Raw genomic sequence first — 25,773 nt, 5'->3', positions numbered from 1 at the left:
TATATAGATACACTATACATCGCTAGAGTTATTGTTACAATAATACAGGCCGGTACCTACTGTACAGAGTTAAAACTATATGGCTTTAAAAAGCTCGTCTACATTTTGTCTGATTATTAAACAGAATCACTGCCCTGAACGGTAACTTTTTGCTCATTAATAACAGTTCCTGGGTCCACATATTTACATACAAAACAATAAAACTCAAAAATTCAAAAACAACCAAAAATAATAATGTACAAGCTTGAATTTGGTGAGGAGCTTTGTTTTTTGTTGTTATTTTTTCTGTGTTTTTTTTTCTTTTTTTTTTTTCTTATTTACAAAAAAAGGTTGTTCAAAGACCTGGATCTAACTTGTATAAAAGAGTGTGTGATCCTGCTATGATCCTTGAAAACAGAAATAAAACCAGAGGGGCACCCCTGACCCTCCCCCCCGCCTAACACACACACGAGACACACACAGACGCCGGCACAGTCACAAAACCAGAGAGAAACGCTCTGACTCCCCTCCGCCAGTCTTTAACAAAAAAAATGAGAAAGAAAAGCCACATGTCCTGGCACAAGCAGCAATTTTTTCTTTGATATTTTTATTACTTTTTTTTTTTTTTTAAAGACTCTGTAATTTACTGCCTCCAAATAACAGCGCCTGTGGCCAATGCTTCAGCAGTCTTGTCTATACAGCAGATCCATACCCTGCCACTGTCCTACTTTTTGAGTCTCCTGCGTGGATTTGGATCACTGGGTCAACCAAGCCCCTTCACTTACCTTTCAGGACACTGACTAGCCGAGCGCATGCGTTAAGACGCTCTTCAGCCCTTTCTATTAAGCTGCAGGTAAGGATTTGGAAAGCCTTCTGTTTCTCAACGTGGGTGTGCTTTCCCTCTGCAGCCAGCCAGAATGCAAGAAAGCTTTAAAACCTTTTTTTTTTTTTTTGTTTGTGTGTGTGCCCAACAGCAAATCGCCGAGGGGTATAACATGAGGGTTTATCGGTTTCACGGTAGGTGGTCACTCACCTCTTCAATCAGCTCCTGCATCCCCAAACCCACCGCGTGCCAGGCAGGAGGGAGAGGGCAGAGCTTTTATCAGTTCCGGGGCTGCTAAGAGACAGTTTCCAAAAAAAATCCCACGTCAACAGCATAAAAGGTACAAGAAGAAACACACCGAGCTCGTGACCAAGCCCCTGCCGCCCCTGCGGCGGCCGAGCTTCCAAAGCCGCTACTGCCGGTTCCCCCCGGGCCACACGAAGGTTCCGCGTGTTCCCGAAAACAACTGCTTGCCTTAGAGATCCGCAGGTCGAGGAACGGCTCGGTAAGCACCAAAGGCGACTACAGTTTCTCTGAAGAAGGATAAGGCTGGAGCGGACACCAACCGCAAGCCTACCACAAGATCAGGTCTCCAAAAGTCTCGTTTCCGCGCCGGGGCTGCATCCGGCCGCTCACCTGACCCTTTCGCAAGGAATATTGCTTTGACTTCAGGAAGAGAGACGTGGATGCTCGCACCACACGCCGTCGCAGGGAGGAAACCTGGACCCTGAACTGATGGACTAGAACAAGCATTCACCTCACGCTTCAGTCAGACTGATTCGAGATCGCAGACAAAATAAAAAAAAGCAGTATTGTATCTATGTATACATGTATATATTTATATAATATATATACACACACACTCATATAGAGCCAGCTTTCCTACAAGTCAGCAGGTACAAATTACCGTCAAGAGCATTCGGATGTGTATTTTAATATTCTACCAATGTAAAAACATAATGGCGACGTGGCAATATGCATCAATAAATAGAGATAAAAAAAAAAAAAGGCAAGAGGTTAAAAAAGTTGAAAATTAAATACAGATTCTAGCTGTGAATTTAAAATCAGAACTATCAGAGAATGTGGCATCCTGCAAGTTAAAACTGCAGTTAAAAAAAAAGTATTACAAAATAAACCAGTAGCCTGTTACAGTTCACATTATAAACCCTGGTGTCCTTTTCCTGTATGCACCTTAGGAAAGGGAAGCCTGTTCAAATCAAGAGCCAAGGAGGGGTGGGGAGAGAAAAAACCCAACCGAACACACTTTCACAGTGGCCACTTCCCAAAAAGTCCCTTAACATCCATCCACCAGCTGGGCCCCTGCCCCTGCTGAGGATTTTGTTCGTCCGCTCTTCTCTGCTGAAGCTGGGAGCCGGCCCGAGACACGGAAACAGGAGCTCCAGCTGGGCAAAGGGGACGCCCCGGCAGAGCCGACCGCTGCTGTTCGTGCATGTGTGTGTATTATATTATATATCATCCACTGGGGCAAGACTTTTCCCACATGAAGCTGCAGATTTCCTCATCACTAGCACTGATTTTTAAAATGAAAGGCTTCCGCTAGCGGTTCAAGCCTTAGACACAGGGCAAACCCTCCCCCCCAACACCCCATGGCAACCTATTTTCCTACCACGTCGCCCGCTCCGGGTGCCGAGCCAGGGCAGTTCTTCAGATAACCTGGGATATGGATTTGCTGACAAGAAACGCTGAGCTCTGTTGAATGACCCCTGCTAAGCTCCCGACCAAATTCAAGCTGTGCACTACATCAAAGTCCGAAACTTCACTTAAAAAGAAAATAAAAAAAGAGGGTAAAAAAAAAAAAATAGAACTTCAGCAGAGAATGAGGTTTGGGATTTGTTTTGTTTTTTTCCTTCTTTCTGTTGTGGGAGGGGGTATGAGGCAAGAGTCCTGGTTCTGAAGTACACAACAGCAAACTTCCAACATGAAGAGATTGTCGAGGGGAGACATTGGTGTGTTGTATTGCTCCGCTTTCCCTCCTCCCCCCACCTAGTCCCCTGCCCCGGACACCCTGCAGAGTGAGAATACAATGAAACTGGTTTGTATTTATAGATATTTTACAAGGTTAAATAAGAACAACAATAATAATAATAAAAAATTGAACACTAAAATGAACAGGTTGGTTGGTTTGTTGTTTTGTTGGATTTTTTTTTTTCCTCTTTTTAATTTTCTTTCCAAATGTGACCAGTGTTGCTGAGCAAGACTCAAATTACTGGTGATTTTTCCTGTGCAGCTGGCTGCTTGGTACTGGTTCAGGTGGAGTTGGAGGCTGATGCTGTAGCTACACTATTGGTCTGAACTCGTTCTCCTGCGTTAACATCTGCAAACAACAGACGAGAAGGGGAGAGAGAAAAAACAACCAGCATTACCTCCAAAACTGAGACACATTGGAAACAACAGCTATGACATTCTCCACAAGGGGAAACCCACAACTCCCGCCAAGACTGGTTAGGATGCCCTCCTGACTTCAGGGCATGCAGATGGAACAATCCAATCTGGGGAAAGATGGAAGATGGTCTTTAAGCAGGGCAAAAGCAACCTGGAGGGTTGAGGGCTGTGGTCTGGGCTCCAGCAGGTTCTGCAGTTTGTAACACTGGCTGCGCAGTGCGAAGTTGCCCGTGTTACATCACATAAATACAGGACAAGGCACACTGGCACTGCCAAAGCCAACACCGGTGTCTGCGGTTACTATGAGGTTTCACATTGGTGCTGAAGTTTCACATTGTTAGTCCTTCTTATAATAAACCTGCCTGTTAGTTGTGTGAATGAGTGCGGACAAGGAACGTGACAAGCCTGCTCCCCTGGCAGAAACAGCTGCTGTGCCAACGTGCAATTCATGCACTTGTTGCCTGAGAAAGTCTTTCAAGTCTGCTGCTGTATTCTGTGTTGCTTAACCCAAGTTGGATCTGCCACTCTCTGAACTGCTGAAGCAGATTAACATTAAGGCCTGAAGCCAGTAATGAGGTTTATGCAAGCACATGATATGTTAGAGGATCAGATCTCTGCAGTAACTGCCTCCAACACCTTCTCAGGGAGGGACAGTGCTTCACAGAGAGACAAGTCACAGGATCAAGGGCATGTGTCAAAGTGCATTCCAAGACAAAGGAGGGTTTGCAAAGAAATAACAAAAGGAAATTCACTGTAACTGTGTTTTCATAGGCTGTATGTACCAGGTATTTCCTCTAAAAAAAAAGTACTAGAAGAGTTGGTGGGGGAAAAAGATGCACCAGTTTTCCTGGAACCATTCTATCTAGTATCTAATTAGGCAAGTCAGAAAGACTGTAAGATACTTATAGAGTGGGTGAACACCTAAATGCGTGAAATACAGGATGGGAAAAAGGTATTAAATGAGGTTTTCTCCAAGAGACTGTCAGGCATTTTCACCCACCTAATTTATGTAAGATTAACTGCAAAGCTAATGATACTGTAACAGGAAAATACACCAGAAAGACTTTTTATCTCGGTACAGAAGAGGGCAGACTGGGAAAACCATGTATTTGAAAAGACACATGGAAAGGGTTTATAAAAAGAACGAACAGATTTGGTGACCTCAGCCTGAAGGGCTGTGTGACTGGCAGCAATACCAGACATGCTGAAACACACCGGTGGGTGCTGGGTGTGCAGTAACATTTCTCCATCACAGAGAAGCTGGGCAATGCTCTATGGTCACCTGTTAGCAAAACCCTCTCCTCTTCAGCCACACTTACCTGACCACAGCCAAGAACAAAGGTAATGAACTGAATCACAGATTGCTTTGGGTTGGAAGGGACCTTAAAGAACATCCAGTTCCAACTTCCCTGCCATGATCAGGGACAACTCTCACTACAGCACGTTTCCCAAAGCCCCATCCAGCCTGGCCTTGAACAATTCCAGGGGCAGCCACAACTTTTCTGGGCAACCTGTGCCAGTGCCTTACCAGTCTCACAGTAAAGAATTTCTTCCTAATATCTAATCTAAATGTACCCTGTTTCAGTGTGAACCCATTTCCCCTTGTCCTAACACTTCATGCCCTTGTAAAAAGTCCCTCTCTGGCTTTCTTGTAGGCCCCCTTTAGGCCCTGGAAGTTTGCCATATGGTTTTCCCAGAGCCTTCTCTGGGGTGAAGAGTCCCAGCTCTCTCAAGTGAGAGGTGCTCCAGGCCCTGATAATCTTAATCACCTTCCTCTGGACTCACTCCAGCAGGTTCACATCCTTATGCTGGTGGCCCCAGAGCTGGGCACAACACTTCAGGTGGGGTGTCATGGATCAGAGTCAAGGGGCAGAATCACCTCTCCCAACTGGCTGCCCAAGCTGCTTTTGATGCAGCCCAGGATATATCTGGCTTTCTAGGCTAGAAGTGCATGTTGTCAACTCATGTCCAAGCTCTCATCAACCAACACCCCCAAATCCTCAGGGGTGCTCTTAATCCATCCTCTGCCCAGGCTATATTTGTGTGTGGGGTGCCTTGACCCAGGGGCAGGACCTTGCTCTCGGTCCTGTTGAACTCGGTGAGTTTTGCACAGGCTCCCCTCAAGCCTTCCAAGGTTCCTCTGGATGACATCCCTTCCCTCCAGTCTGTCAACCACACCGCACAAGCCAGCTAGAAATGGGCAGCACTTGCTGAGTCACAAATTAAGTAACATCGACAACAGTGGCAAAAATAGTAAATCAAACAATCAGCAGCACCCAGAAACACAACTGACAAGTGGGAAGAGAGGGTGATGCCTATTTGAAAAGGAAATGCTGCAAGGAATGTGTGGGAAGAAAGACAAATTGTCCTGTGGGCAGAGGATGCCAGATGACCGCCATGGGAGTTTCTCATTCCCCTTTCATCTCACCCCAAATTAATTGCATCCCCTCCTTTACAAAGGAATGACCACCATGACAAAAAAAAAAAAGAAAAAAAGCTCATCTAATTAAAGCACCAAGGCAGCATGACGACAGTACCAATGTTATGTGGGAAGCTGGCCTTGCAGGAGAGAGATGCCCTCCTACGTGGAGAATTTCCCTGAAGGAGCAATTCCCAAATCCCACATGCATGCAGACCAAAAATGACCACAGAAATCAGAAGTAACTCAGCCAGCCAAATAATAGTTTCTACACTTTAAACTCTCACTATGCCTGTTCTAGATTAATTTTCAAGTATGGATGAACTCCAGTTAATGCAACATCTGCTGGCAGTGCCTGATGCGAGCAGTCCAGCTGGAGTCTATAGTGTTGGCAGAGGATTTCTCTGTACGTGTACAAAAAGTGCTTATATTTCATTTGCTGAAATAAAACTTGTCTTTTGATCTCAATTTCCTGAAGACAGCAGAGGCTGAAATTGTAATCATTACATCGCTACTATACAGAGATAAAGAAAAAAAAGAGGGGATTGAGCTTCATGTAACATATGCTCCTTTTTTATCATCATTGCAACAGGGGAGTTCCTGAGAATTATATATGCCACATGTTAAAATATATCAGGTGATGGAGGACAAGAACATTTTCTTGGGGCTTTTCGCAACAATATACAGAAGCCCCCCAGGCTGGGACAGAGCTCAGAGCAAGCCCAAGGCTGACCTGGCTCCCAGCCTGCAAGAAAATGCGGTATTTAAACATTTCAGCTCATTTGTTGACTCTGCATCGACAGGACATTTGAGGAACAAAGAGGGGCTTAGTCCATCATTGCTTTGCTGAAGCACCAGAAAAAGAGTACAACTGGAATATGAGGTTCTCTGGACATTCACTTCTCACCATGAAAAATCAGTGTTTGGGCCTAAGAGAAGGAAATCTAGGCCCTCAGCAATGCTGACAGAGGACAGCAAAGCCCTGCTGGGGAGCACAACTAGGAGCTGGCATGCAGCTTTGTGGCACAGGACAGACGAGTGCCCAGCTCGAGGTCAGGGCAGCCTCTTTGTCCTGAACCACCGCCTGACACCTCTGGCCTGTGCAGGCAAAGAAATGTCATCAGGGTTTAAGTGCCAGCTGCTTCCAAAAGTTTTTTCAAACAGAGGGCAAAAGCATGTCTCATCATTATAGAGAACTTCCTCCAATTCAGCTTTTCCCTCTAAGGAGTGTCTCAGCTTTCTTGGAGGGTACATGGCACTCCTTAAAAATCTACTGAAAGGGAAGGATAGGGCTCCAGTTCAGAGAGCAACAGAGATGCCAGCTCAGACTGAGGAAGCCCATTAGCACTGCTGACAGCATTAGCTGGGTGCATTTGTGATGCTGACAGGCTGTGCTGCTCATCTGCGAAGATACAGCGACAAAACTACCACCAGCCTGGGAATCCTCACAGGAGAGCTGAGGAGACGAGTGGAAGGAGTAGGACAGCCTGGTTTTCCTATTGTGCCTGCCTATGGATGTAGGAAACCAGGCTCTGAGCAAACCTGGCAAAATGTGCAAGTTTTACTTCTCTTGTAATGGATTCATCCCTGCTCTAAGCTTGTAGAAGCCTGAGAGAATTACCTGCCCATCTTCTCCTGGTTAAGGAATTAAAGTTTTTCAAAATTCCTTCAGTGTGAATACCACAAATGCACTAAATCTTATTTCATGGAGCACTGTGGTGTTTTTCAACTACAACACACTGCCAGGTAACACCAGCTCTAATCTGTTTTGTTGCTGAAAGTTCAGGCACACTATTGCACTCGGGATTACACGGGATCAACACAGCGGGATGCCTAAGATGATGACCCCAGAATCCCTGCTGGCACAACTTCCCTGCAGATGGCAATTACGCTCTTCCCATCTTAACGCTGGCTAACAGAGAGGTAACTACTACTGCCGCTGGCTGATCCAGCAAGAAAAACGTAGTCACACAAGCAAATATGCATTGCATTCAGCTTGGTCTGCATGCCCCCCTCTCAGATACTGTGGCTGCACAGTTATGAAACCATCCTCTTCCTCCTCCAGCCATCCCCAGGAATACAACTGCATTGGTATTTTTAATCAATAACCAGTATAAGTCACAGAAAGCTAGCACATCATTTCAAGCAGGGGCCAATAAATCTCATCTTTCTTCTCCTCCACTTTGCTTTAGACATGCCACTTATGTCTGAGAGTTTCTCATAAATGTTTAGGAGAATTTACTAATGCCAGAGAAGCAAAACTACATACTACCACTGCAAAGCCAGGTTCCATTACTAGAGCAAGTACAGCTTTTTGCCTCAAGAGAAGAGGAAATCAACATGAAATGTAATTCTCTAACATTCCTTGCTAGAGAGAAGCACAAGTTACACACTAATAATGTGAGTTACAATTACATTATTTCCTCTTCCCTTTATTGTTTTGAGAGCTACATTTTGCTGCATCATCGCCACTCAGAAAACCAATTTCTGAACCTGTACTGCTTAGTCACACAAGGAAACATTTTGCAGAGAAGTCTCCTGCCTATCAGGATGCCCTGGGTTAGGTGGGAGATTTGTTCCTACACTGCTTTAGCAGTTACTGAGGAACTCAACATTGACTGCTCTGGGAGGTGCAGGGTGGATAGAGAAAGAAGGGACCTCTTGTGTGAAAACCTCTTGCTAAGTGTAGCATCAGCATGCAAAACACAACAGATTAAAATAACCTCAACAGGACCTAATCCTACACAGCATAACTGATGACATTCTCACCACCTGCAGTGAGTAAGAAATGGCCAACTGCAGAAATCCAAAGCTGACCAATACTGAACTTAATTTCACAATTTCTTTCCAATCAGCAAGGATACTATTTTTGGTTTTGAACCACAAATAGGAGGACACATCCCTCAATGCAGTGCTTTAAAACTGTTGACATCAATAATATGGGATAGGTTGGGGGTTTTTTGCTTTGGTTTTTTGATTTTTTTTTTCTTTTAATACTTCCCATTTAGGACTTGGTCTAATGCATTTTCTCTCTATACAAGCCCTTGAAAAGTTCTGAGTGAAAACAGATTTCTTAACACCATTAATTCTTCAAGACTTGTGTCTTGGTGGAGAGAACTCCTTAAAAGGCATGAAAGGGACATTAGGTAAAACAAAATTTTTCAGAAAGGCTTAAGATAATTTTCCATGTTTGTATTTTGTAGTTTTTTTAATCACTTTTACTACTTTAACTGTTTTCTTACTTGTTGAGCAACAGATGCACATAAGAAGGAAACAGAGAACATGACTATTTGCAAAATACCGCCAAGTGTATGAAACAAACAAATTTGAAAATAGCAGTTTTGCTTTCTCCTAAATTCAGAGTACATAAATGGTACATGTTGTGTCTTTAATCTACTGCTACTACAATTTCAAAGATAAATCTCATCTTTCAAACCTGGGTATGTCTGTCCCAGAGTATGAAAATGCTCTCTGTATGGCACTGGCTGGACCAAGTGCTTCAAATATCGGGTAACTGTCCAGCACATCAACCAGCAGATGCTTTCCTGCATGTTTCAAGAGCAGCTTTTGAATAAGACCTTCTCCTTATCAGCTATCCTATGCTAAGGAAGTGTCCTGCACTACAAAAGGACTGACAGCTCTTGTGGGCTGGGGCTGACATGCATGCAGGACATGTGGAAGCACACCTGTTTTGCAGCCTGCCTTTTGTTGCCCAAGCCCTGAGACAGCCTCTGGTGTGCTGATTCAGGGCTGACTCAGAGGAAGAATGCCATGTACTGAATCACCTCTGCCACATCCTGCAGCACCTGGGAGTCTCTTTGGGAGTCTTCCAACTGGTATTACCAGGCTTTAAAGCTTTCACTGGAAACAGAATACAATATGGGGTGGCTATTGGCCAACAGTGAGCTTTTAAAAGGTTTCTGACAGAAACCTGAGACAGCAGGAGGCAAACAAAAAATTCACTCAGTGCTGGCCAAAACCCAAAAATCATCTGCCTTGTGCCTGACGATGACACAAACTATCTCAGTAGGAAGCAACTGCAACTACTAGGATGAGGCAGTGAGCACACTCACTGAACTCCCTAACCAGACTTTTAGATGCCAGTGCCCTTAGGGAAAAATCCTCTCCATCCCACTACACAGAGGCCACATGCTGTGAGCTAGCTGTTTTTTTTATTTTTCTTTCTAGGCATCACAAACTCATGCACCACCTCTGTTAATTTCAGGATGGCTGAGAGCATAGACATTAGGTGCAAAACAATCCATTAGAATTGCTAAAAAACAGCTGAGATAATGACTTTTTTTTTTAAACAATGAAAGTCTATGTGAAAAGAACCAACAAATTAAGCGATCAAATTCAAGTTTGAGTGCCCTGGGTTGGGATTTGGGTTGGGGAGCACAGTTAGTACTGAAATGACCACCTACCAAGACCACGGTTCAGGTGAGAGTGAAACAATCCCTTCCTCCCTGCACTTTGTGGGCTGAGGTGGCTCATGGGCCTCAGCAGAGGGAGGGTGTCTGGGCAGCGGGAGCGAGGGTGGGGAGGGAGGGAGGCAGGCAGTTGCATGTTCTCACCTGAGGCCGCTGTAGCATTTGTAGGGGTTGAAGCAGCTGCTTGGTTCCGGGCATGAGCAGGGATGAGGATCGAAGCCAGAGATGGGTTACTTGACAGTTCTGGAGGGGAGGTGGAACAAACAGTTAGCTCATCATCCACAAAGAGCTCCACATGCAGGATCAGCTCCTAGGGTTTCCCCCGGTAAGGGCACCTCAGGTGAAACACATGCCCTTACAGCCCAAGGTCACGTTACATTTTCTTCTTTGCCAACCAGCGAGAGGAAACCACAGCGATATTTAGCAAGGGAGTCTCCAGAACAAGACTGCCAAAACTATAGATAGTGGTGCAAAGGAGTAGTTTCCTAGAGAAAGACAGTGGCTTGGGAGTGAGCAAAGAACCAGCCAAGCCTGTACCTTGCAATGGCCTGATAATGCTGTTTCCTTCTGAGCACTGGAGAAGGATCCCCTTCTTCACAAGCCCACCTGCAATCAGTCTCAGGGAGAAGGCTGATAACAGTGGTGCTGCTTTGGGCACTGGTTCAGCAAGCAAGCAGCTGCAACAGTTGCTCCAAGAGCTTCAAGGATCAGTTCTTTGGCTCGCTCAAGCATCATTTTTTCTCAAGGACTCAGGAACCCAAGACCAATCTCTCACAGCATTCTCCTTGAGCAAGGCCAAGAAGAGGTAACGTATCCTTTAAAAGGACAGGGAAAGGCAAAGCGAATTGGTCAGCTGGGCAATTTAAATGGACAACAAAATGATGCAATCCTCCTGTCTGGAGACATTAACCAGGGAAAAAATAGTCATGTCTTTTAGGCTCCAAATTGAATATAGCTTCAGTGTGTATCAGAATGAGAAACTGTGGGAGGATTAAGGGCAACACATTGCCAACAAATGACAATCTTCTGGCATCCGTTCAAGAGAATCCAGTGCCTCACAGAAGGTGGGACTGAGCCGAGACAAGACAGGTCCTGTTTGTTTCAGAAACAGGAGTGACTGGCTGTCTCTTGAGAAAGCAACATCCGGTAAAAAAGGATGTGAACAGTCACCTCACGGAAGGAGACTGATGACTTTTGGAGCTCTAGGAGGTCATCTGGAGGAGAAATGAGAACAGGAGAATAGCAAGCTCTTTACGCAAGACCTCCAGATAGCACAGGCTGTACAGAAAACCAGCCAAATCATGGCATGGGTTCAGTCTCAGATTATTTGGGCTCATTTTTAAGAGGCTATTACTTCTCTTTAATGCTAGCTTTGAACTCAGGGCATAAAGGGAGCAGCAGTCCACTGGATTTTTTTTTTTCTCTGCTGTTACATTAAGTTTCATTACTGCTGGGAGGGCAATAGGCAGAAGACTCCCCTGTGATTATAAGCCTCCTATTACTACACATTTAGAGACCGTGTCTCAGCACTTACGAATGCAAGCAGGTTGCTACACTACCTGCAACCCATCTAATCTATCTTGTAATACTCAATTCATGTCTAAGCAGACCTAGCTTGTCCTTCTAGAAAGCCTCAGTACTTATAGTACTTCTAAAAATACAAAATCCTCAATTCCTATGGGAGTAATTCAGAATTCATATCTTCATAATGTTAAGCAGGATTTTTGAATCTCCATTTTAAATGGAAAAATAGACTGAAGAAATAAACTGAGTCCTTAAGTGTCAAAGTGGAACACCAGTTATAAACCTATACTTCAGTACTATCTTGGGTCTTAGTATTTTTTCCAAATTTGTTTCTCAAATTCGTTATTACTGGGAACCCACTCTACGTTGCTCTTTTGAAAGTTTCTATCACCCCACAATATTTTCTGCTCATCATTCGAAACAATACAGGGCAGTGATCCAAACAAAAACAGAACTAAAACAAGAAAACATGACACTTGCTACCTTCCAGCATTGCACGATGCCTTGAAGTGCAGCTACAAACTGACAGTGTTGCTGTAGCCCAAAAACTAGTTGATCAGACAGAACAATACCCTTGCAAGGGCACTTTGACCCCTTTCTCATTCCTCCCTCATCTAATGTTGTCAGAACACCTCCTTTTGTATTGTGGCAATAATAATGGCTTTTTGTTGTTTTTAATGCAAGTGCAACCATTTCCCTGAAGCTACCTCAAGGAACTTCCATAGAAACTAGAAGACTGACCTTTTGTTCCCGTCTCCAACTTCACATTATCTTTCTTGGTATGAATTTCTTAAATTCAGCATACTCTGCGTGTCTTTAACTTAAGAGGAGCAGGACAATTCAGAGGAGATAGAAACCAAGTAAAGTGGACTGTCTTGCTTGAAGTTTAATAGCAGCTTTGCTTGAGAACTTGTTTGAATTTTTGCTACAATGCATTTTTGCACCTATCCCATCTGTAAGGATGAGACATGGCAATACTGTGGAGAAAGCTTAACTTATGACCATCTGCAGTCTACAAAATACTGAGAATTTCTGTCCTTAGTGACTGCCTCCACAGTATTTGGGCAGGGTGTTCAACTGTAGCCTGTTTATGGGAACCAAATATGCAACTCAAGGCTGGGTTAATTACAATCAATAGAGCGGCAAGAAGCTATTGTGGTCAAGGCAGTCCAGACAAAGTTTTCAATATCATGATGTGAACAGAGAAGCTATCACAATTCATTTATGACACCCAACTCCCATCCACATCAGCTGGGAGAACATCTTTGGTTTTCTGCTGATCAAATCATATCATCTGCAGCCACTTAACATCTCCAAGAAAGAGCAGGAATGAAAATGTCCACTTTTACTAGAAGACCAGATTACCTTTCATTCCCCAAACACAGGAAAATGCCTGGTGTTGGGAAACAGCAGTGTTCTTTTTCAGCATTATTATACTTGTTATATCCACACTCCAAGAATTCCCTGGAAAAATTACTCTTGTACCATGTTTTTTTTTTTTTTGTCAGAGTAACAAACTTGCCATTATATATGCATATAAGCATATACATTTTATCTCTCTAAATAAAAAAAAATTAAAGGTCACAGGCCAGGGTCATTAAACAAACAAAAATCCCAGTGCACTCCCCCTTCAGCAAAAAATTTATCTTCGAGAAATGTGATAACCATTCTTAAGTGCTGAATCACTGAAAGAATTTTACAGTCTTCAATGGCCAACATGGAGTGACATTAACTTTTGTGACGCAGCACAATTGATGACATGTTACAAGCAGTTTAGGAAATGGCAATCATTTCACAGACTGTTTGAAAATTTGGCTTCTAAGAGAAAAATTGCTTTTTGTCTTGCTGATTTAAAAGCCTAACTGAATTGCAGCTCTGTGGTTAGTAAAGATACTTCCTTAGCCAAAAAAACTTTTTCAAAACCCAATTAGCATATAATATTTGCTTAAATTAAGATAAACTTACAGGCAAGACATTACAAATGACCAGACAATGCTCTCTTCAACAGATTTAATCTCTAATCTCTTTAAACACCCATATGCCCCACAACTACAGCTGGCTGACAAAAATCATGATCTTGATCTTCCATATACCCTCACTGTTCTTTTTCTAGACTCTATCTGAGCAGCATCAGTGCTCAGGTCAGCAGATTTTGTATGTTGTTTAACTTCTTTTTGAAGATCAATCCAATGCCTTAATGGTCAGATTTATCTAGTAATTTCTAAGTTCTGCCTTCAAGCCCTCTGCAGTCACCTCCTACTTCATGGGTTTCAGGCAACTGGACACAACCAAATCAAACACTTCTAGAAGTTAATATTGCCTGTTGAAAACAAATGCTATCTAAAACAAAATTGTCTTTCATTACTTTTTAAATTACCACAGATGACTTAAAATGAGTCATTATCCATCTAATGATCTGATATGTTTTGCAGTTGGGATTTTTACTCTGGAGCAGCCAATTTGATGGAAACTTGCACAGTAAAGACCAGAGAACAAGAACTGAACAGTAGACACAGGAGGAGCAAAAGCTTCTTGTATATCTTGAATTCATAGTCAAGACTCTTGTACATTTATCAGCTACAAAGTTCTTCAAATCACTGTGCTAAGCAATGTATTTAGGTATTTAAAAACACCTCTAGTTTGGTCTTTTTTGAGTTTGACTGGTTGCCTGCAACAGAGTTTGTTTGGAAATGCATTAATGATCAGCCTGTGTCCTGCCTTCACCTTACAGATGGTGAAACTGTAGATGACAGACAGAAATTCTTTTTTTTTTTATCTTAAGGAAGTTGCTCCATGGCAACTTTTTTCTCTTACATTCCCAGGACTCACTGTGTAAGGGAGGGCACTTTAGGTCCTTAGGATAGCAAGAGAAGAGCTTTAAATTTGCTTGAGCATTAGGGTAGCTTATCCAGCAGCTTCCACACTACCTGAGGGGAACCAGGGACACACTGTTAATACATGTATCTGTTTTTCCTCTAAGAAAAACCTTTTTTAATTGACTCACTATAGAGGCTTCCATTTCTTTTTAAAAACCTTGTTTTCATGTAGTAGATAAGTTCAATCTTAATGTCATCATGAAACAATCAATACTTTCAAAAAAGAACAGGGGTGAAGTTGTATTAAGATACTGAGATCAAAACTATTTTAGCTACTGAAATTGGCCTTAAAGAGGCAAAACAAAAGGCAATCCAGGAGTACAAGAAAGCACTTGTAACATAACTGCTAAATTTCTAACAACAGATGTAGAAATCAGCACAGAGGACAGTGACATAGAAGCACAAGCTATTTACTTGACCACTTTAATGTATTTATGCTTCAAAAATGGCTTTTTTTTTAATAAAAAGGCTCCACAAGTTGAAGGAGAGGTTTCACATTTTGGCAGAGGAGCATGGCACACACTAAATAGTCTGAAAAATGACACTGACGCTAACTGGGCCAAAAGGTGTTTTAGACTTTCAACAGAAAATGCATACAGGACTATTCTTGCTCAAAGGGTGAGAGTTGGCAGCTAATCACTAAAAAAACAAAAGAAAAAGTGCTCCAAAATTAATTACTAGCATATTTGCATGCCATATTCTCACACGTTCTGTCTTGGCAGGCATAACTATTCTGGGGGCATATCAGTTTTACATTTCTGACTTCTGTATAAAAAAAATAGATGATTTTAAAATCTGATACCAGCCTGGCTTCAAATAAGAAAGTTAGTTGCACATTTATTTTTACAGTTTCTAAAAAATTACTGAATCAGTGTAATGCCAGATGAACTGTACACCATATAAAATCTGGACAGTAAAGCATCTGTATTTATCTTGTATCCAGAACCCAAATGGGCAGTAACACTACAAACCTCCCTGCCAAACCTAACATGCATTACTACTTGGCTATGGTGTTTCAGATATGAAGAAGCAGGATCATCTCCAAATGATATTCTAACCTGCATGGTCCACTGACTGTGATATTTCACACAAAGCCATCAGCCCGGCTGCAGACCCTGAGCTGTTCATATTCACACTCTGCAAATACATGCTATAAGCATGTAATCCCTCCTGATGCAATCCAGTAACAACCACCCTCAGTACCTCAGCAAAACTGAATTGGAGGAACCAAGACTCTGAAGATCCTGTAATTTCAAGACCTTTCCTCTCTTTTTGGAACGGACAACTGGTTATGCAACTATTTAATAAACTTAGTACCACTCAGAGATTTTTTTACTTCTGAGGGAGTAAAATCTGCATTACATTTATCCCGCTGCTCCTCCTAAAGAAGGGATCCTTCAATGCTCTCAGGCTACCTTGAGTGGTGAAATTGAAGAGTGCAGGTTTATCTCGCCCGTTTGGTAACTTGACGTTTGGGTCCCGTAGTTCATCGAAGAAAGAGTGCGCGCAGGCCTCCAGGGGAGTCAGGCGGGCGGTGGGGGTGTACTCCAGCAGGCGGCTACATAGCGCAATTGCTTCGGGGGGAGTGCGGGGCCGGAAGACCTGCGGGGACAACAAGAAAACAAGCAAGGAGAAACAGGTTGTCTGGCTAGGTCTCATCTCTTAGTTGACCAGAAGCAAGTCAGAGCAATTAAACCTCTCATTGCCCAGCAAGCTGGAACAAACTTGCGGTTTATGCTAATCAAAGTCCTGCAGCAAGTGTGGGAAAATCCATTCCTGGGGTTGAGAAAGGGTTAATTGCAACGCCTTGCACTAGAGTGAAGGTGCAATGCCAGCAAGAGACTTCATGAGAGCGCACTCAGAAAAACAACTTTGAGAATGAAGGGGAAACTCATTCAAAAAATCATGACAAACACACACGGGTGCTACCAGCCATGCATATGGGGTGGAGTGAAGGTGGGGAAGGAGGTTCAAATGAGCAGGATTCACTGAATATAAAAATATAATACAGCCCCGCTACGGTTTTGGGTTGGGGTTTTTCTGGCTAGTGAAGGAAGTCTTACTAACATGGACTTTTGCAGGCAGGCAGGTCAGACTGTTGCTATGGAGGCTGCTGTTCAGCTTTGGAGAACAACAAGGAAAGCACGGGTGGGGTGCAGGAAATGTCTAGCTCCAATTTGCAAGTTACTCCTTCTGTGACCTTATTCTGGCAAGCTACTCCTGTAAGTTTATAGGGATAATTCCTGCACATTTGGTATTTGTAAAGACAGCTGAAAATTGCGTCAAGAAAACCAACTATTTTAGTCTTAACAGATTTTTCTTTGAGTGATTACAAAAAGCAGTTCTTCACTGCAGCTTTGTTTTAAACCTCTAAGAATGGTTCTACTCACTGCTAACCACACTCTCCATACTTCTTCCTCATTCCATTAGAAGCAAAATAGGAGCTAATCATGTATGTGACCTGGATGGCCTCCTCAAGCACTTGTGTCTTGCTATGTTGCAGGTAAAATGCAGTCTGGGGTAAAAGGAGTAGGGTGGGCGAGAGTGTGAAGTTCTGATGCCAGCATTTTTCGTAAAAATTGAGGTAATCCAAAATGCCTTTGCACCAGTGGAGGTGAACTCAAGCCACACAGCACCAAGGAGCAAAAAAGAAAAATCAGTGCATGACATGCTAGTTAATCACAGATGAGAAACTTGCACAGGCGCTCCTTTAGTAGGTTTTAAACCAGGCATGTATGCTCTCTTGAATGAGAATCAAATACAAAAGCCAAGTTCTGCAAGGACTGCAATTCCCTGCCCTTGGTACCCAGCTGGGCCAGCAGCACTGGGTTTGCTGCAGTGTGTGCTGTGCTGACTAACTTGTGTGGCAGGGAATCCTGACTAGAGGAGTCAAGGAGCTATGTGCAGGAAGACCTGACTTTATTCCTACTTCCAGGTTATTGCAAAACAAACTGCAAAAGTTTTCACACAAGGCCTACAATGACAAAAAGAAAGGCTTTAGCTTAACACTGCTGGCAGAGAACCTGTACTGACCACCGTGTTACCAGCGTAGGGCCACCCGAAGAGGCAGCAGAAGCTGCTTTGTGCCCGCTGCCTGCAGAGCTTGGATTGCTGACCACAGCACACAGTGGATGCAATTATTACTCCCAAGTCACAGCCTGACCAGAACAAAATCCAAGACTGTCTCCAGTTAAAAAAAAAAAAACCAACAAAAAATAAAAAAAGCCTTCTGGCTTCCCCACACCTCCCCATGGTAAGTAGCACAAATGTGTATGTCTTGAGGTAAACCCACAGAAGTGAAGTTGTTCTGTATTTAATGGGAGGTAAAATTACTGAGGTCTCCCTCATGCACCTTCACAGTGATATTTTAACAAGTTTGATTTATCACAGCTTGAAATTTTAGTACTTCACTTTCATCTGTGTTTTTCTCCTCAGTACAGCTCACATATAAGCCACTATACAGATTTTAAAAATAAAAGGAGTACTTGCTTGTCCACTGAAATGCCTCATTTTCAAGTCCTTGAAACACTAACATGTTCCCTAAACACTGTTATGAACTGCTCAGCTGGCCTTTGGACCTGGAATTAGTCAACTGGGGTAGGCAGTTCCCAAAGTCTGCCCTAACTGCTTCAAACCAGGTAGGGGGGGAAAAAAAAAATAAATATATATATACATATATATATATATACATATATATATATACTAGGAGGCCTCAAGTGGCCTTCCCCTGCAACAAGTGGTGACTAACCACAGAGGTCCGTGCCCATCTCATCTCTATCATCTTGTGTTACATTTGCCTGGCTGCTGCCTTAAGGATGCAGTTTGAATTCAATTATTCCACTTCTAGCATTTCTCTCCTTTTTTTTCAAGGCTAGGCCTAGTAATTTGAAAAAATGTTTAAGTACATACCCGTACTCCTGAGGTGAAATGTCCTGTTCCTGACGAGTCCTAAAGATGATAATGCAGTGAAATAATCCAAACAGGGGGAGTCAATCCAAAAGAGAATAGTCCAGCAAGGAAAAATATAGCCAATATTATAAGAAATCCATGGTGTGGGGGACATAGTAAATGTTTATACAATTAGAAACTTTAAACATCAGTCTCCATAGCAGCAAGTCCAACTTCACCACAGTGTATGCCAAAAAATCGATTGTGCAATGGTGAGGCATAGTATAGAAACATTTCTATATGAAATTTATGTTCCAATGCCAGTGCATTTACTAAAAAAATAAAAAAAATTGAAATCAAAACTCTAACTTGAACTTAAAGGGTAATTGAAATTCCCATAATAAAGAATTTTCAGTCCTCGGTCCTGGATATAAACGTCCACAGAACCAAGTGGCCAGATTAATTTGTCTCCAAAGATGCATCCCACTTGTAAATCTGTCCCAGACACACAATGTCAATTTTTGGATGGTTTTGGGTTTTTCTCAAAAAACCCCATATCCCTAGCAATTTGTCATTTGTGCTGAAGACAAAGTAAAAATCTGAGATCTATACTTTAAATTTGGATACTTTTAATTTGCGTGCACTACGAGTACCTCAGGCCGCCGCGGATTATTCTCCATTTTGGATTGACTTCCCCCTCCACTGGATTTTGTTTGCTGGCATTATCTCCTTAGGATTCTTCAGGAACTGGACGTACCACCTCAGGAGTGCGGGTATGGACTGAATTTCTGTCTATTGCGGGTTTATTCCCCCTCATACCCGTCGCACCCGTTACTTAAGAAATTTTTTTCTCCTCAATTTGTCCCCTCCCGCCTCCCTTTTGAATAATGCCCTAAGAAATAAAAGCAAAGCCCTCTATGGTCTTTTAGCTCTTCCCATTCAGCAAAGTTCCCCCGGGAAAACTGCCCAATTCACCCACCGAGAACTACACGAGCAGCTGTCGCCCACGGCAATGGCTACGCCAGCACTTCCATGCCACGGGGCACTGACGCCAAAGCAATGCTGGGCTGATGCTCCGTGGCGGGAAGGGGCGGGAGGATGGACAGACAGTGGGACTTGTGAGCCGTGAAGCCCCTCGCACATACATCTCAGCAGGAGTTTTTAAATCTCTGTAGTTCTCAGTGAGGGAATCAATTTAGTAAATAATCCGCGGATTATTTTTAGTCTGCGGACTAAAATTTAGTGCACGGACTAAAATCCGGCCCATCGGAGCAAAGTCTGTCTCGGTCTAAAATACATTTGGGTGAAAGCAAAATTAAAAAAAAAAGGAAAAAAAAAAAAAAAAACAAAGAAAAAAAAAGGAAATAAAAGAGAAAGGAAAAAAAAAGGAAAAAAAGCTAAGTGCACAAAGTGTTTGGGTAGACTAACATTTAGTATGCAGACTAAATACGGCCGGGCAAAAGGCACAGCAAGTCCACAAACAAAATAAAAATCAAAAATAAAACACTGACAGGAACTTTTAAAGCAATCAGATACTACCCCACCGGCGCAGCAATTCATTTTTCTAAAATGAAACAAGACCTTGTGTAAGGCTATTTGTCCACAGGAGGGACCGAAGGCTCAAGTTTTCATTTTAAAAAATGAACCTGTTTTGGAGATAAACAAATGCAAAAAAAAGGCTTTACATACAATATTCTTCAAGAAAAATTTGCACTTGAATAACTCAAAACCTCTTGTTTCTGCAAAGCAAATGAATTTCAGGCTGAGACCCAGGTTGCTGGTTTTTCTCTGGGGATTTTTTGGATGAGTTACAAAAATCTCTGGATGATCATGTCAAATGGAAATGCTGACTCATCCAAAGCCACAGCTTTTGGTGCTTTTATTGGTTTTTCCCTCCCCCTTTCAGATCCCAATAAATCTATACCTCACCAAAACGCTGAGGGACCAGTGCGAGTTGTTTCTTTGTTCAGACATGCTGGTGATGCTCAAATACCGACAGATCGTAAGAGCGACTCAGCAAGGCCTGACACACTCCTCCTTCTTAAGTCGAACTGCTATCAATGCAAATTTTTTAATCTTACTCCCCCCTTCATTTTTCTGGAACTACTTCTTCAACATTTCAGGTTTAAGTGCCCTGGTGCACTACACAGCTCTCATCCCCAAGAGACTTCAGTTCAGATGAAGGCTTTGTGCACTAGCAGAGCAGTAACATTTTATCTTACTAATTTGAAATAGTTCCTACCAGTGTAGTGGAGTTTACACCCCTTCTGAATTTTATTTTTCTGCACATATGGAAAGATGACAGAAAAAGGATGGAAAGCACAGAATTCTCCTATTTCACTTCACTCACATCAACATTCAGCTCTCAAATAAAACCACATGGGGCATGAGCTAAGTATTGTTTTAACAGAATGGTTGCTCTGACTTTCAATTCATTGACATTCCTCAAACAAACTTTCCATGCACAACACGAGCTCCATCGTCTTGGCATAATTAAGCCCCAAAGCCAAAGCTTCACAATGTGACACCAAGGTGCTCTTCTAGCCAGTGTTTATTAAAAGACATGATTTCATGCCATCCACCACTGTGTGTTTTGCATGCAGATTGTGAATACTGCCTGCATGCTGTGCTACCTAAGAGAGCAGAGGCTTAGGAAAATGACATCTGTTGCTAACACATCAAGTTTGTGACACCATGGTTAAAAATTTCCTCACCAGCTTCAGACTCACACGCTTTGCCAAGAACCACCCACACCACTGATTCAAGGCTGACAGTCTGTGCACATCCTTTTGGTTTGTAAGCACATTTTTATTGCACATGAACATTAAGGTAAGAGAAAGATAGCTCCTCCCTTCAACCAAAAGCTTGTACTGTTTATAAGCCAAGTCATCAATGTACATCACAACCCTCAAACCAACTTTTAAAAAAGGCTATCATATAATACAATTACTACGAAGCAGCATTTTGATCACTGAAGTTTAACACAATAAGGCTCATGAGAAACACAACACATACACAAACAAAAGGAGAGGGAAGACACACACACAAGACGCAATGTACACACTGAGCTCTACCTGACACAAAAAAACCCCAAGGCTGCATCTGAAGCTCTTGGGACTAGTCTTGTTCTAAACACCTGAGAATTTCAGCATGGGATTTCTGAAATATGCCATTTAGCTATTTTGAAGTCTGTAAAACTCATGTGATAAAAACGGATGATAAAAGATGTCCAGAAAAGAAACAATGGTGTTGGGAGATATTTTAAAATATATATAAGCCCCCCAACTTCTTTCTCTGATTAAATAATCCCTCTATCTTTTTTCTATTTACTCAGAAATAGTATATTGCCTGATTAGTCAAGAATTCCTGTCTGATGGCACTTAGGGGAAAATGAAGTAACGACAGAAGGGTTAAGTGGCTTACAAACGAGCCAACACAGAACTGGGAACAGGACCAGGAACCTGTCTTCAAAGCTACTTCTTGTTGAGACCACACACTTTTTACTGGGCTCCTTCCATTGAGGACCCTGTGGAGACAGAACGAGCTTGCATTTATTACCCAGTGCATGTGCTCTTTTTGTATGGAGCTCCAAAGGAAAGCAACAAAGCAAAGAGGAACAAAATAGCTCCCCTTCTTCTGAGAGAGAACCCATAAAATGTACCTCAGTGCTCTCAACCTCGCTGGGACAGCTGCTATGAACAGCCTAGACAGATGTGTTGCAGTGGGATGGCTAAACAGATGGCACTGCAGAAGACATGTTAAACTTAGCATTTGACTTCTGTACATCTGCACTGATGGAAATTCTTTCTTAATGTTGCATTAGTGCTCACTCATTTACTGTTAGGCAGTACTTTCTTTACTGCATACGAATTGGGCAGAGGCAGGGCAATTTACCATCCAGCAAACCTGGCTTCTTTTCTCAGCCATAATATTCTGCCCGAATAAGAGATGTACACTGTCAAAAATCATTGCTGCTGCAAAAGGAGCTGGCAAATATGAACTTGCCAGAAAAACTTTTTTTTCTTTTAACTTAGTCTCCAACAGAGCTGTTTTCACTCTTTGCTTGTAAGGCAATTACACATCAAGCGAAAACTAGAGCTGTACTCCTTAGAAAGAGGTCAGGGCACAGTTTCACAACAGGCACAAATCAAGTCCAGTTCATGCTGGAAATAAAAGTTCTGCCATTTTGGACATGCAGGTCTGCCCTGGTTCCTTGTCCCAACATCTGCAATATGGGCAGAATGGTCAGTCAGGTAAAGAAAATGGATCGAAATCCTGAACATGTGTTGTTCAAGAGGTTTTAACTACCATGCAAAGCATAATATATTTCATGAATATGCAGGTGGGAGGTGGAAAACTGACCCAGCTCCATAACGAACCTAATGCCAATTATGGAACTACAACCAAAGAAATATCTCATCCTCACTGCATCCTTGTTCCTCTACAAAAGAGCAGACTTAAATCTCAGAAAAAAAAGTTTGCATTTTCATCTTGAATCCAAATCCAAGTCCACTTACAAGATTTTTGACAAAAGAGTTTTCACTTTCTTTTGTCATCAGTTATAATTAGAAGTGACAAAATGAGGTGTCTGTTTATCCATTTTACTGTTTGGTATTCTTCCTTGAATCTACAGTATGAGCAGTCACTTTGGAAGCATTACAAGCAAAACAATCTGCTTAAAAACTACACAAGAACAAGGAGAGCAGGAGTAGGACGGGATGAAGACATAAAACCAATTCTGGAGGATGGAAAAACATGTTCATCAGAGAGACCAGGCTCTACATCCCAGTCCCAGAGTGTGGGGAGGACAACAGACTGTCCCGCTCCGAGCACAGAAATATTCAACATTCAAGATAAAATGATTAGTATGGAAAAACATATATACAGAACACACATGCACATGAGAGAATATCAAGAATAAAATATAAGGCAAGTATTTTATAGTATTAGCAGAAATTACTTCATAATATAGGCAGAAATATGAATTCTAAAGTCAATATCCAAAGCTACACTTTCAGCACAACCAACTGTGGTTCTGCACAACTTCAGCTGCAGCCAGAATTGGCCAATACTTTCAGAAAAGTGCCAGAAGGGATGAGCTGGAGTCTGAAGACTCATCTTAGACACTCTTTTCCCATACTATAACCATTTGGCTTCAAGACACAGACAAAAAAAAAACAACACCCTGAACAGTACAAATAATAAAAAAGCCCCAGAACAAAAAGGAAGTGCTTACGAAGTTGGGAGGGATCCTGACCAAATCTCCCACAAGTTTATTGTGAAGGCCAAGTGATACAGAGAAAAGTCCTCATGTATTCATCCACAACAGTGCACAACAGAGGGGCACAGATGCTTCAAAAGTAATCTAAACCTGACAGTTTTTCTCCCTGTCTCTTCCACTGTCAGGAAAATGACTCCTGTCTTCTTCCAACTCAACACTGACTTGGAAATTATTATTCAGGTGCCAGCTAAGTATAGATTTGAGGATGGTGAATAAAGCCATTCTCTTGAGTACACTCAAATTTATCTCATCAAAAGTATATTTTAAAAATGCCTGCATGCTTGAAAAATCCTGCAAGTACTTTCAGAACAGGAGAAACAAAGGCAACCAAACCACAGCACAATGAAGAGCCTAACATTTTGAAGAGCTGTCTGCAGTAGAAAATATTTCCATGTCTGTACAATGGAGACAAGGCAGAGGTTATGATTAGGTAAAGAAAACTGCCTTTGCTGTTACAACTTGTATTGTTCTGCCATCATGAAACATGGGCATATATATGCATACATATCTTTCATTATCCTGACATTATACTGGCAAACATGTGGCAGTATCCTTAGGTGGGGAAAAGAAAAAAATCTGAGAGTAATTTTTCCCATACAGAAAGGGCTTAAAAGATGTCATTCTATTACATTTACTACAGTCTTAATGAGATCCTTTACTAGGTAGATGCAAGAGGAAAGGCAGGCTGTCACAGCTGGACATTTTATGTATTTCTGGCAGTTATACAGCCTTTGTTTTTCACTACCCCAGGTACCTGAGACCTGAAGGTAGCATCTGAGTAATGCCAGGATAAAGGGCAGCTGTAATGGGGCCATGGTAAGCAACACCAATCTACCATGAGCTTATGAAGAATGCCTTTAGACCTTCTGTTGCCTGCTTCACTGTCCCTGCCCCCTTCCAAAAGGGCCAAAAGATTCACAGAAAACTAATCACTAAAGCTGAACTTCAACAGCCCTGTGATTTACAGTCTTGCACTTGATCCTGGATTTCCTCCTTGGCTTTCCAGTCACAGAGTTATATGGCAGAGATGAAGCTTAGTCAGAAGAACAGAAACAAATATAAAGATTAGTAGCACAGATCAGACTTCACTTCTCAGAAGAAGAAAGGCTCAAGGAGTTGAGGTGGCTGAAAGACACAGAAGCAAAGATATGATCCAGTAAAAACAGGAGCAGCAAATCTCCAGAAAGGGTAGCGACTTTTATTTTATGAGCTGGCACCATTGGAAAAAATGGACTCGTTTTGCAACCCAGATATACCTATAGGTGTGTTTAAAAGCCTGCCTAATCTTTTCTGACTGTTGTAAAGTCAGCCATATTCACACCCTTGAAAAACACTGCTGTTATAACAAGATGCCACTTACTTCACAGACCAAGGCAGACAAGCTGTTGGATGCACCTCCATGAATACAAAATATTCTATACAAAGAACATTTAAGTTACTCAACACACTGGTATTCTGAAAGGGACCTCTCCCCGTCAAAGCACTAAAATGTTCTGATTCCTCCTGTTGAGGCTGGGCTTGTAGGGATAGGTGACAGAGGAAAAGAAGAGGGAAGCCTTGTTTCTGAAGAATGGTTTGAGAAACTCCTGGAAAGTTCAGATTCTCTTTTCTTTTGCTAGCCAGGGACATGTTGAACTTCCATTATCAGGTGCCTCATGCATGTAAACTGGCATAAAAACACACATAGCTGGCCAACACAAAACTATATTGGAGAAGAGAGGCCTCTGTAGGTTTTATAATGGGAGACTCCAATGCTTAAGTTACAAATTTACTTCAATCTCAAATTGTCAAGAAATTGAAAAATCAGTCTGAGAACAGTATGCACTGCAAACTCATGCTATTGCTGCAGCATAGAAAAATACTTTTTAGAGTGTTAGTTAGACTTCTCTCATAATTCAAGAAGGAAGGTATCAATACTGTATTAAGATAATACCAATCCATTTGTACTGAAAAACCTAAGATACATCTATGAAGTTAGGCTTCAAACATCTATAAAACTTGTGCTCAATATTCCAATTTTAGCCCAAAATGTATTGAATCTGAAAAATAATATTCCTTTATAGATTTGTCTGTCTTCAGAATTAAACAACTTCTCTGTCTCTTTAAAAAACTCAGAATGTATTACATTGCACTATAGCACCAGCCACCAT

At 42.2% G+C, this 25,773-nt stretch overlaps 1 protein-coding gene across 2 annotated transcripts in view; it reads right to left on the bottom strand.

The window, feature by feature from the left end:
• Positions 1 to 593: 593 nt before the first annotated feature.
• Positions 594 to 25,773, bottom strand: part of GSK3B (glycogen synthase kinase 3 beta) — a 147,195-nt gene continuing 122,015 nt past the window's right edge. The window contains exons 9-12 of one of the 2 annotated variants that reach the window (XM_023940861.2): positions 18,364 to 18,402; positions 15,870 to 16,056; positions 10,199 to 10,297; positions 2,941 to 3,137 (exon numbers count right to left, since the gene is read on the bottom strand). In XM_023940861.2, coding sequence (XP_023796629.1) covers positions 3,070 to 3,137; positions 10,199 to 10,297; positions 15,870 to 16,056; positions 18,364 to 18,402 — 393 coding nt within the window. In that variant the 3' untranslated portion in view covers positions 2,941 to 3,069. Of the gene's footprint in view, positions 3,138 to 10,198; positions 10,298 to 15,869; positions 16,057 to 18,363; positions 18,403 to 25,773 lie in introns of both variants that reach the window. The other variant, XM_023940870.2, reaches the window with a different exon arrangement.

The sequence above is a fragment of the Cyanistes caeruleus genome, chromosome 3 (assembly GCF_971803275.1).
Source record: "Cyanistes caeruleus chromosome 3, bCyaCae1.hap1.1, whole genome shotgun sequence".
Taxonomy (NCBI): Eukaryota; Metazoa; Chordata; class Aves; order Passeriformes; family Paridae; genus Cyanistes; species Cyanistes caeruleus.
The sequence above is the reverse complement of the archived record's forward strand: the minus strand, read 5'-3'. Positions and strand labels throughout refer to the sequence as shown.